This window comes from Lolium rigidum, chromosome 7 (genome assembly GCF_022539505.1).
Source record: "Lolium rigidum isolate FL_2022 chromosome 7, APGP_CSIRO_Lrig_0.1, whole genome shotgun sequence".
Lineage (NCBI taxonomy): Eukaryota > Viridiplantae > Streptophyta > Magnoliopsida > Poales > Poaceae > Lolium > Lolium rigidum.
In genome coordinates, this window is record NC_061514.1 from 278,322,387 (window position 1) to 278,336,043 (window position 13,657).

General features: G+C 43.1%; 1 protein-coding gene across 1 annotated transcript; it reads right to left on the minus strand.

Annotated features, from left to right (window-relative positions):
* Nucleotides 1-1,468: 1,468 nt before the first annotated feature.
* On the minus strand, nucleotides 1,469-4,302 carry LOC124675959 (trehalose 6-phosphate phosphatase RA3-like). Its single transcript, XM_047212046.1, has 10 exons — nucleotides 4,078-4,302; nucleotides 3,848-3,988; nucleotides 3,692-3,763; nucleotides 3,107-3,202; nucleotides 2,860-2,913; nucleotides 2,589-2,690; nucleotides 2,363-2,510; nucleotides 2,115-2,185; nucleotides 1,885-1,977; nucleotides 1,469-1,519 (listed from the first exon to the last, which is right to left on the minus strand). The coding sequence occupies exons 1-10, from the start codon at nucleotides 4,300-4,302 to the stop codon at nucleotides 1,469-1,471; spliced, it is 1,053 nt and encodes a 350-aa protein (XP_047068002.1).
* Between the last annotated feature and the right edge of the window lie 9,355 nt (nucleotides 4,303-13,657).

The following is a 13,657-nucleotide window of genomic DNA, read 5'->3' on the forward strand; positions in this document are numbered from 1 at the left end:
CCATGTGCATGTGGATCCTTGCCGTTTCCACCCATCGGGACTCGTGGAAAAATGGTGCGATCCAAGTAGCACCCACTGCTCCGATCCTCCATTGATCAGGCCCTTTTCTATCCATGGAAACGTACATTTTGGCACCACACCATTGATGATGATGCATCTACGCATACCAGCATCTTTCTCCGGCCATCTCTCCTTCCTGGATCGATAGAGAAGGAGAGCGAGTCCGTCTTCTCGGTAATCGGTCGTATGACAGTTACTCTTGCATGCATTCATCGGTGCAGGCTTCGCCGTACCGGGGCAAGCCGGTGCAGTCTAGCTAGCTCTTACTTCTCAGTTCTCACACATGCATGATCCGTCCATGCCTCTATCAGGATCCCACAAAAGTGATCAAACCTAGATATTTAAGTTTCGGCAAACTACTCATTTTAAAGTTTTTTTTTTTTGCACAGACCACCAATTATTCATGTAATAGATTGCACACAAGTCCAAATATCATATTAGGCTTATCAATATCAAACCTGACAGCCGAGACTCATGAGTTAGTGATTAACAACAGATCTGACGACTGTTGTCTGTTCATGTGTCATCGGTTGGCTGAAAATTTCCAAATTTTTCACCAAACTATTGTTGAAACTCACAAAAAGTGAAAAAACTTTCAGTCGTTGGTCCATATTAACATGATTCATAGATTACTTATCATACATTATCAACTGATAACATGTGGACCTGCAAATCTGCAATGGCAAATACCACTTATTCGTGTGTCCTAATCGTTAGATATGTTGTTAATCGATTAAATCTGAAATTTGGACCTGTGTGCAATGTGCAAAAAAATCTGGTAAAGTGAGTACTTTGCACAACAACGATGGCAATAATAGGTTGTTTTCTGCAATTTCCTCCCCTCCGCTACTACCTCGCAAAGAATGCCATTTTTAAGGTTCACTTATTATACATAAGTATACTGAGAATTCATACTTGCAACTTAATCTGAGATTTACACCCGTGTGCAATGCACTGAAGGTTCCTAAAAAAAAGTAAAATGAGTGTTTGTGCAACAATGATAACAATAAGCGGTACTCCCTGCAATTTCCTCTGCTACCAGCATAAGTTCATCACATGAATGACATCACAAGTTTATGAGCACGCAAACAACAACATTTCTTTTACACTAGTGCGGGTGAGAAAAGGAGGGCTACTTTGTCACTCCCATTTCTGTCATAGCTAGGGAAGGCTAATTACAACACCTTGCTAGAAGGATACAGTAATAGAAACCTTCAGAGCCAAGGCCTAGGGTAACTGGCTTAACTGCTCGATCTGGATCTTATATATCGATCCCAGCGCACGCATGCATTCTTCTACTAGTTAAAACAAGCAAAAACGCAAAGTCCAAAACGAAATAAGACTTGATCTAGCTTAATCATATATCTTGCTCTCCATTCCGAGCTATCAGATGGTTGATGATGAAATACTAGCCCTTTGTCACGTTGCTCTTCACCAGCTTACGCAGGAAGTCTTTCACCTGCATGTGCCACAAACATAAAGACCAGCCAAGGTTATATATATGAAAAATAATAACTCATGGCATAACCCATGGGCCATGGCTACAAGAATAGAGACATCATCTAGCTTTGCATTGCTTTATTCCTCCAAACTATCAGCTTCAGTGGGAAGCAGTTCGAGAGCATATATGTGTCATGCACAAAACTACTAGCTCTAGTGCTCTACTGCTCCCACATTGTCTACAACCTATATATAGAGTCATGCTAGCTGGACACTAGACACTCCACAAGAATAGGCATGCAGCTACTACATTCCATATACAGGCAGCTAGCGATGCATAAGTAACATATAGTAAAGCATATATTCGTGTTTATAGTTATATACCTCTGCAGGCTCACGCAGAGAGTAGGATGCAGTGGTCTCCTTTGGAAACTTGGTCACGAGGATCCCGATGCCCTGTCCCATGTTGCGCAACACCTATAATTTCATTTTGGCAAAACGGTATAAAGGCATCAGTTCATGGTTCATAGATCAGTTTTTTTTTACAAGTAGCATCAGCACAAAAGTGAAGGTGAATTATGCATGCACAGTGCAGCACGCACTACAGGACGTACCTTGAAGGCGTCCTCGTCGGTGCGGTCATCTCCGATGTATATTGGGAAAACATCCCCACGCCCGGCATAGCCTTTAAGGAACAAAAAGCATCCAAACAAATACGATATTAGGACTTCCACTTAATAAAAATAAAAATGACAATAAAGTATTAAATATTTTCTCAAAAAAGTAATGAAAAGCAAGTAACTGAACAAACATGCATGGACTGCTACATTTTTTTCTCATTTGCATGTGATGAAAAACTCACCGAGAGACTCGAGCAAGAACTCGAGGGCATTGCCCTTGTCCCACTTGATGGAGGGCCGGATCTCCAGGACCTTTCTCCCCTTGGTGAGGCGGAGGTCCGGGTAGCACTCTAACACCGACCTCACCTCCTCGCCTAGAGCATCCCATTCCTGCATGCATATACATGCCAAAGTTAGTTAGGCAGTTAAAAATTAAGCATTTGTATTTTCGGTATGTAAAAATTTCACCTTCTCGTCGACGCAGCGGAAGTGCACGGAGAGGCAGAACTTGTTGTCCTCCACCATGGCTCCCGGGATGGACTTCATCTTGGCCGTCAGCGTCTCATACACCTGAACATACATGACACTAAAACCTGTCAGTCGTCAATCGTATTGTGGACTGCTTTGCGAGAAAATGAACCAATTAATCCAATGTTGATTAATTCTCAGCAAGAGAAACTAGGTTATTTAATTCTCAGGAAGATAAATAATGATCTTATGCAGAACTTCGTCAGCCTACCTCCTGGATGACAGGCAGGAACTCGGTCGCCGGCTGGCACAGAACTTCGTCAGCCTGCGAAGACAAAATCAAACCACCACCAAATCATCAAACTGGCAAAGGCGCTACTACTTGATTAGTGATTACTGCATACAAAATTCTGTGCAAATCATGAGCAAGGAAAAGTATCTTCCATGAAGAAAAGTGCAGACCGTAGAGATAATAAATCAAGACAAAAAAAAGCCTAGAGAGATAGTGACTAACTGACCTTTGCCTTGTGGTTGGACACTGTGGTGGGGCCCTTGATGTCCATGCCGTGGCTCCCAGCGTAGTAGAGCTCCTCTAGCTTCACGAAGTTAAACACCTGTGTGTGTAAACCAGACTATGGCCATTAATTCAGTGTATTTTTATCTTTGTAGGGAGAAATATGTTAAAGGAAAGCGCACATTTAAAGCACTAGGAAAAAGAAGAACAGGCAAAGGATCTGCCTTTTTGTAGGCTCCCTCTTGCTGCGATAGAGGTATGTATCTAGACGTGTTTCGGTGTATAGATTCATTTGTTTTAATTTTTTTTGATAAATAGCTTAGGACGGAACAAGAAATGCTCAATAAATCCCTTGCTATAGTAGCTCTTTGCATATCGCGCCTAGCCAAAAAGAGGCGTCATGCATGCCATGTCATGTGGCTGGTAAAAAAAGGACAGTAAAATAAATCACGCGAAAATATTGCAAAGAGAAAACCTGGAAGATTCCTTTTACAGCTCCATGGTGTATCAAGGGAAGGGGCCCGGAGAAAAAATGGCCCCAAGAAAGCAACAAAAAAAGCAACAGAAGGAACCAAGAAGAAAGCAGTACCTTGTCCCTGCCTCTCCCACTGACGATGGCGGTCGGGAAATGCTGCGCCACGCTCCTCACCGCGTCTCTCATCTGCATATGCGTCAACAAAAAAATTTACCACCCGGGGAGACCTAGCTAGCTTGTTAACAGAGCAGAGAGCAGATAGAAACTGACGTCTTCGGTCATGAAGGCGCTGTCGGGGTCCTCCACGATCGGCGACAAGGTGCCGTCGTAGTCCAGAAACATCACGATCTGCTTCCCCTTCGCCGCCGCCACCACGGCCTCGAACCGCTCTAGTGCGGACGGGTGCTTCTCCTGCGATTCAGCCAACGATTAATTCTTCAATTTGAGGAGAAGGAGAGAGTTACCAAGACGCTGCCACGGATCGTTGCATGTCCACTTACCATCCAGTCCTCCTGGTCGGCGGCGGCGTCGAACTTGGCATGGCGGGGCGAGGAGGCCTTCATGGAGTCCAGCAGCGACGCGGCGAGGTCCATGCGGCCCAGGGCGGCATTCCTGCAGTCGCGCGCCCTCCGCGGCGGGAACGATGAGAAATGGCGACTCGCCTGCGCCGGCGGCGGAACGGCGGTGACCGCGTCTTCGGCGGTGAAGGCGGCGTGGTTCGTCATGGCGATACCGAAACACAGGGGAGAGACGGAATAGCGGCCGGAGGAAAGCAACAAGATGCGTGGGGGGAGGTGCGCGATGGCGATGGTTTGGGGAGTGTGGAGGAAGGAGAGGAAGGTGGTTTGATGGTTGTGGGCGGTGGAGGCCAGTGCTATATATAGAGTGTGTGGGATGGCCCACCTCTGGAAATTTCTGAAGTGCAAGTGTCAAACTATGATACCCTGTAAATGGCAAGGAGGCTTGGACAATTAAGAAATAGTCATTTTTTACCCGCAAGAAATAGTCATTTTATCGCCACAATTTCAAGCATTTGCACATCATGTTAATTGTGTTGCATGTGACTTTTGTATACTTCTAGAGGTTGAAGTGTGGTGATATACTTGTTCCGACATAGAAAACGTGTTTCGATAGGTTTACGTGTATTCTGTGGTAACGCTATGTCAGTTCACAAACTGAGATATAATAATGTCATCTAGCGGTATCATTTACGCGGTGCACTGGCCGATACTCGCGTAAGTTACTAATGGAGGATACACGGCGACACCTTCCGTGTGGCGTGCCTACCTCTAACTACTTGAGTTAAATGTGCAAAAAAGGTCATTTCGTGGTGGTTCGTAGTGCAAACCTCTGTACTTGGCCCGGAGACGTGACCCTTCCTCTTGGCTTCCTGATTTGGCCTCGCGTGCTCGCACCTCGTGATGAGGATCGATGGATCATGATGAGCAGTGGATGCCGTGGAGGGGGTGGCCAAGCGACGCGATGTTAAATGGTCATGGGGTTTACACTCCGATTGTTTTTTTTTTATCAAATTGAACATCTCTCGCATCATTCTCGATATTGTTTTGATCTACCGTCCTATTGCAATACATCCATAAGTAGTTCTTGTCGGAAAATACATACTACATTTGTTTCAATGAATAAGTTTTTTTTTCAAAAATCAAACTACGCTAAGTATGATCATGTTTTTAGGGAAAAAATCTACATAATATAATAGTTCGATATAAAAATCTTTCTATATATTTTTCCCAGCACCGCCTTAAGCCATGTTATAAGGTAGGCCCCTCATATGAAACATATTTTTCCTGCCGATAGTTTATTTCCCTCTGCCTCGGTGAATTAATGGCTCGAAATTAAGCCTTCCATGGAGAAATTTTGCCAAATACAAAGAAGATTGTAAATACTATTTAATTGCTCCTTATTAATTGTAAATATAAGCATAAATAAATTGGAGTATTTGTGGCCTGTATATATAGGCATGCAATTAAATCCATGGATTCTCCAGATATACCACATTTAATGATAAAGATTTCTCCCTAGCAGTACAAATTTAACGCTTGAAAGTAATAATGCAGTACTACTATTTATTTAAACGTACTGACGTGACAAAGCAACGGAATCGAGATAAGTTGTGACTCAAATAGTGAAATAGGTATCTCATTGGTATGTACAATCTTTTCATTAGTTGGCATCCTGAATTTTCTGGTTTACAAATCGTTTTTTTACATGGTGGACAATTAAATCATCGTGTGGACTCGTGAATCGTGATGATCAAATAGAGAAGCCAGAGCACATAGCAGTGGCTAGCTGAAACGAGGCTCACCGTCACCGGTCGGTGGATGAGTCGCGTGAGACAAGAATGGGCCAGCAAGTCCACGTTGTCACCTTCTATCTGGCCCGCCGGGCCCGGTGCGAAAGAAGCCACGTGCATGTTGGTCCTGGCCGGGGCCCAGGCGCGTACGTACCCCTTTCAACCAAAAGAAAGAATGAAAAAGGCCTCCAAGGCACAAGCCTCCATCCAGTGCACCTCCTCTCTGGTCGACTGGTCGAACTGGTCTGACTCTGATTTGACCAAATTGATCGTGACCGCCATGTGGGGGCCGGCAACTCATCCGTACTACAAGTACGGTGAATTTTTGTTCGCTCGCCTGCTGCTCAGGAGCGGCCGGCTTTGAAATGCCTAACTCTGTACTTTTTTGACTGTATTATTATATAAGAATAATAAATGTGTACTCCTTTTTCTTGGACGCAAGTGCATTGTGTTTAGCTTTTTCTGCATGGTTTCCGCTTCCTTTTGGTAGTCTACTACGGTCTAGTGGTGGTGTGAGCTGGCCTTTTCCACCGCCACATAAAACTTTCTAAGGATCGATCCATACCTGGAGCTGCCGCCCCCTGGAAACATCTCATGTATCTATGTGCTGCTCTCCAGGTGGCCGTTCACTAATCTGGCACTCGCCACTAATAATTTGTCATACCCTCGCTGACTGTCACTGACTCTCTCTACCAAAAAAAAGGTAAATGGGCTTCGCCTTGTATGTATTTAGAGCATCACTAGTAGTACCCCTAAACCCTCAAACCCTCAAACCGTTTTAAGGGTTGAGAATGAGCATTTTTGGCACGTTTAGAGATTGAAAAACTGGAGCAAAGACTAGAACCCTCAAACCCAACCCTATCCTTGAAACAGTCATATAACATATCACAAATTTCATCATCTCAACAACAGTTTGAAAGAAAAATAATCATTCTAATTATTATTACAACACCGAATAGTAGTTTCTGTTAGGGCAATATGCTTGTTGTATTATCAGGGGGCCAAAGGCCACAATATATAGTACATGTACAGGTGCACATATGCAGAAAGCCCCCTAACATATGGGGAAACTACAATATATATATATATACATCTAACACCCCCCCCCGCAAACTCATGGTGGATCCACAACACCGAGTTTGGAGAGTAAGAAATCATGCCTGCGCTCGAGTTTGTGCCTTCGTAAAGAAATCCGCCAATCGCAAATCCGAAGGCACATAATGAACCGCAACAACATCATCCCGTACCCGTGCACGTGTGTAAAAAGCATCAACACCGATATGCTTGGTCAGCTCATGCTTGACCGGATCACGTGCAATACCGATAGCACTCGTACTCGTCGGACAAAAGTGGAGTGGGTGTCGTAACAGAGACCCCAAAATCCGCAAGCAACCACCGTAACCAAGTCACCTCGGCAATCAACAAAGCCATAGCCCGCAACTCAGCCTCAACACTCGAACGGGAAGCTGCGTCCTGTTTCTTCGTCTTCCAAGCAACAAGCGAACCACCAAGAAACACACGAGTAAGCGAAAGCGAACGACGATCCGTAGGATCACTCGCCCACGTAGCATCCGAATAGCACTGGAGCCGGAGAGAGCCGGAACGGGGAAAGAAAAGGCGACGAGTGATCGTGCCACGAAGATAACGAAGAACACGGAGGAGATGACTATAGTGAACAGTGGTAGGAGATGAGACAAACTGACTCAGAATATGAACAGGATAAGAAATATCAGGACGAGTGACAGCAAGATAAACAAGACTCCCAACAAGATGGCGATAACGAGTGGGATCAGGAAGAGGATCACCATCGCAGGGACGAAGCTTAACATTAAGCTCCATAGGAGTATCGACCGTGCGCGCATCCCCAAGAGCAGACACGAGCAAGAAGATCCTGAATGTACTTTTCCCGAGAGATAGAAAAACCATCGGAAGTGGAGGAAACCTCAATGCCAAGAAAATAGCGAAGAGGACCAAGATCGAGCCATAAGAAACTGATCACGAAGACGAGCCTTGATGAAGGCAATATACTCAGGATCATCACCAGTAATGATCATATCATCAACATAAAGAAGAAGAAGAGTACGTCCACGAGGAGAAGTGTGAACGAAAAGTGCTGGATCATGAAGACTAGGAGAGAAACCAGCAGCAGTCACCACAGCAGGCGAAGCGCTCAAACCAGTGCACGAGGGGCCTGTTTGAGACCATAGAGAGAACGTCGAAGACGACAAACCATCCCATCGGGAACAGAATATCCAAGAGGAGGCTGCATGTAAACCTCCTCACTCAACTCGCCATTAAGAAAAGCATTCGAACATCAAGCCGGGAGACGGACCAGCGGCGAACGAAGCAACAGCAAGAAGGGTACGCACAGTAGTCATATGAGCCACGGGGGCAAAAGTCTCATCATAGTCACGACCGTGCTCCTGCCGAAAACCACGAGCCACAAGACGCGCTTTATAGCGCTCAAGAGATCCATCGGAGCGAGTCTTAATTTTATAGACCCACTTACACGTGATGGGACGAACACCGAGAAGGGGAGAAACCGAAGGAGATATGCCCTAGAGGCAATAATAAAGTGGTTATTATTTATATCTTTATGTTTATGATAAATGTTTATATATCATGCTATAATTGTATTAACCGAAACATTAGTACATGTGTGATATGTAGACAACAAAGAAGTCCCTAGTATGCCTCTTAAACTAGCTTGTTGATTAATGGATGATTAGTTTCATAATCATGAACATTGGATGTTATTAATAACAAGGTTATATCATTATATGAATGATGTAATGGACACACCCAATTAAGCGTAGCATAAGATCTCGTCATTAAGTTATTTGCTATAAGCTTTCGATACATAAGTTACCTAGTCCTTATGACCATGAGATCATGTAAATCACTTATACCGGAAAGGTACTTTGATTACATCAAACGCCACTGCGTAAATGGGTGGTTATAAAGGTGGGATTAAGTATCCGGAAAGTATGAGTTGAGGCATATGGATCAACAGTGGGATTTGTCCATCCCGATGACGGATAGATATACTCCGGGCCCTCTCGGTGGAATGTCGTCTAATGTCTTGCAAGCATATGAATAAGTTCATAAGAGACCACATACCACGGTACGAGTAAAGAGTACTTGTCAGGAGACGAGGTTGAACGAGGTATAGATTGATACCGAAGATCAAACCTCGGACAAGTAAAATATCGCGAGACAAAGGGAATTGGTATCGTATGTGAATGGTTCATTCGATCACTAAAGTCATCGTTGAATATGTGGGAGCCATTATGGATCTCCAGATCCCGCTATTGGTTATTGGTCGGAGTGAGTACTCAACCATGTCCGCATAGTTCACGAACCGTAGGGTGACACACTTAAAGTTGGATGTTGAAATGGTAGTACTTGAATATGGTATGGAGTTCGAATATTTGTTCGAAGTCCCAGATGAGATCCCGGACATCACGAGGAGTTCCGGAATGGTCCGGAGAATAAGATTCATATATAGGATGTCATTTTATGTGAATTAAATTGACGCGGAAGGTTCTATGGAAGGTTCTAGAAGGTTCTAGAAAAGTCCGGAAGAAACCACCAAGGAAGGTGGAGTCCACATGGGACTCCACCTCCATGGCCGGCCAACCCTAGTGGGGGTGGAGTCCCAAGTGGACTCCCCTTAGGGGGCCGGCCACCCCCCATATGGGAGGTGGAACTCCCACCTCTAGTGGGAGTCCTAGCTTGGCTAGGTTTCCCCTCCATATGGAAGGTTTTTGGTTCGGGTCTTATTCGAAGACTTGGAGACCAACTCTTGAGGTTCCACCTATATAATGAGGGCCAAGGGGAGGGGGCCGGTCACCCCCAAGCACCACAAGGTGGCCGCACCACTAGATGGCCGGCGCCCCTCCCAAACCCTAGCCGCCCCTCTCTCCTCTATAGTTCCCGCACGCTTAGCGAAGCTCCGCCGGACTTCTTCACCACCACCGACACCACGCCGTCGTGCCGTCGGATTCAAGAGGAGCTACTACTTCCGCTGCTCGCTGGAACGGGAGGTGGACGTCGTCTTCATCAACAACCGAACGTGTGACCGAGTACGGAGGTGCTGCCCGTTCGTGGCGCCGGAAGCGATCGTGATCAAGATCTTCTACGCGCTTTTGCAAGCGGCAAGTGAACGTCTACCGCAGCAACAAGAGCCTCATCTTGTAGGCTTTGGAATCTCTTCAAGGGTGAGACTCGATACCCCCTCGTTGCTACCATCTTCTAGATTGCATCTTGGCTTGGATTGCGTGTTCACGGTAGGAAAATTTTTGTTTTCTATGCAACGTTATCCTACAGTGGTATCAGAGCCGTGTCTATGCATAGATGGTTGCACGAGTAGAACACAATGGTTTGTGGGCGTTGATGCTCTTGTTATCTTTAGTTTGAGTACTTTGCATCTTTGTGGCATAGTGGGATGAAGCGGCCCGGACTAACTTTACATGACCGCGTTCATGAGACTTGTTCCTCGTTCGACATGCAACTTGTATTGCATAAGAGGCTTTGCGGGTGTCTGTCTCTCCTACTATAGTGAAGATTCAACTTACTCTTCTATTGACAACATTAGTATCACCGTTGTGGTTCATGTTCGTAGGTAGATTAGATCTTACTCGAAAACCCTAAACCACGTAAAATATGCAAACCAAATTAGAGACGTCTAACTTGTTTTTGCAGGGTTTGGTGATGTGATATGGCCATGATGTGATGATGAATATGTATGAGATGATCATTATTGTATTGTGGCAACCGGCGAGAGCCTTATGGTTGTCTTTAAATTTCATGTTGAGTAGTATTTCAAAGTAGTTGTAATAGTTGCTACATGAGGTGAACAACCATGAAGACGGCGCCATGAACCTTGACGCTACGCCGACGATGATGGAGATCATGCCCGTTGATGATGGAGATCATGTCCGTGCTTTGGAGATGAAGATCGAAGGCACAAAGACAAAAGGGCCATATCATATCACATATGAACTGCATGTGATGTTAATCCTTTATGCATCTTATTTTGCTTAGATCGCGACGGTAGCATTATAAGATGATCCCTCACATTAATATCAAGATAATAAAGTGTTCTCCCCTCGTATGCACCGTTGCCAAAGTTCGTCGTTTCGAAGCATCTCGTGATGATCGGATGTGATAGACTCAACGTTCACATACAACGGGTGTAAGCCATGTTGCACACACGGAATACTTGGGTTTGCTTGACGAGCCTAGCATGTACAGACATGGCCTCGGGACAACGGAAACCGAAAGGTTGAACACGAGTCATATGGATGATATGATCAACATGTTGATGTTCACCATTGAAGCTACATTATCTCACGTGATGATCGGTTTTGGTGTAGTGGATGTGGATCGTGTACCACTTAACAACTATGAGGGATGTTGTGTTAAGTGGGAGTTCATTAGTAATTAGATTAAAACATGAACTAATTATCATAAAAATAGTCTGAGTAGTATTATGAATTAATTTTGTAGTATTGGCATCCGTTTTTCTACCATGCGCTAGTCTTGTTATTGAGATAGAAATACTGTTAAAATCTGACAAGAAACTTTACGGATTGGTACCGTATTGTTAAAGAATCAAGAAATGATTAAGTCCTATTGCAAACTTTTAGTAAACCTCACATTGTTGATTCAGAGAGCTATGGTTTCAATTAGTACCTAAAGTTATCTTGTCTCCGTGAAACTTGAAGTTCAAATCTGTTTGAAAAGTAAGGAGCTGAAAATTTAGTTTTCGTAAATAATCAAGGTATGAGATATATATGATATCTAAGACCTTATTGCAAGATGATAGAATATAATTTGGTGAGACTACATAAACTCATAAAGTTTTATGGGAATGTACGAAGGTTGAAGACGCAAGGCGTCCCAATCCTCCAACCATTGGGGCACTAACAATATTCGCATATCCATGAAGTGATCGTCCTTAGTATGCACCGTTGCTAAGACTCGTCGTTTCGAAGCATCACGTGATGATCGGGTGTTATAGATTCTACGTGTGCATACAACGGGTGCAAGCCAGATTTGCACATGCGAATATTGAGGTTATACTTTACGAGCCTAGCATGTACAGACATGGTCTCGAAAAGTCTTCATGATATGATAATATTATGAGTGAAATTGTTCATCATATTAAAAGGTTACTAATAGTGAAATCCGGAACACTTGTCATATGATGATCAACTTCAAAGTAAGAACCTCAAGGTTATTAGTATTTGACCAACAAACCTAGAAGTTATTGATGTTGAAGTATTTTTCTGAATAATGAGGAAAGATAAAAGAGAAACTACAAAAAGATTATTGGCAGAAAGAAAGAAAATACTAGAAAGTCTAGCTCAGGTGTATATAAATGATATACATGTTATGAATGTATTCCTTGTTTGGTCACACAATGAAATTCTTGGGTATTAGTACCATATTGGTTGGTATGAAGTGTCATACAAAACAACGCAATACAAGAATACAATGGCTAAGTGACTGATAAGGAATATGGTAATAATGCACGTCTAGAACATAATAAAGTGTTGTTATGTTTATCGTTGGCATTCTACCTAGCCCTTAGAATTTATAATAAAGAACTTAATAATTGTTATTTTGCTCTGGTCAAATCAAAACAATGAGTTGTTTAAATTATGACATTACTCCATGTACGATGGATAAGTTATTATAAATCTTAATAGTGAAACACACATACATAACACTGACGCTAAAATGCCATAAGGCAATTGATTTGAATTCCACTTATTTGTGGAACCGCCATTTAGGTCATGTTAGAAAGGAACGCATGAAGGAACTCCATGCAAATGGATTTTTGGAGTCATTTGATTTTTTGAATCGTTTGACGCTTGCAAATCTTTTCTAAAGAGAATGACTAAAATACCGTTCATAGGCCAAGAGTTGAATGGGCAACTAACTTAGTGGAAAAATACATGATGATGTATGTGATTCACTGGGCATAGTTGTGTGCGGGAGATTCTTATACTTCATGAAAACTTTCAACAATGAATTGAGTATATATGTGGATATATTCAATAAGGAAGAAGTTTGAAACATTTGAATGGATTCAAATAAATTTCAGTATGAAGTGGAAATCATCGTAATAGAAATCAAATATCTATGATTGGATCATGGTGGAAATATTTGAATTACAAGTTTTAGCGAACATCTAAGAGAGTTATGAAATTGTTCTACAACTTACGTTTCTTGTAGTATCATAGTGATGATGAAGTATCCAAGAGATATATCCAAACTTTGTTGGATCAATGATGAGATAAAATATTAATGCCATTATATTTTTGTGGATTATGCTTTAGTGACTACCGCTTTTACACTGAATAGAGCATCATCATGATCCGTTGAAATGACACCATACAAGTTATGGCATGGGTATAAACCCTAATAGTCAACCAAAATCGGATGAATATCTTTGTTGGTTATCCCAGAGATTTAATTGGGAATTCTTCCCACGAGACAAAGACAAAAGTGTTTGTCAATGTTTCTTATTTCCGAGAAATTGTTTCGAGTGAAGTATTTGAGTGGGAGGACAATATAATTTGATAAGGTTTATGAACCCGAGCATAATGATCGAGTAGCGCAAGCATCGGAATTGGTTTCGGAAGCGGCCACGACGATCATGGCTCTCATGACTACAAAGTGTTTTAGCCATGGAGATCGAAGTACATATTGAACCTTGTAGGTATGGTTTACTTTGTGATCAAATAAATGATTTGTGG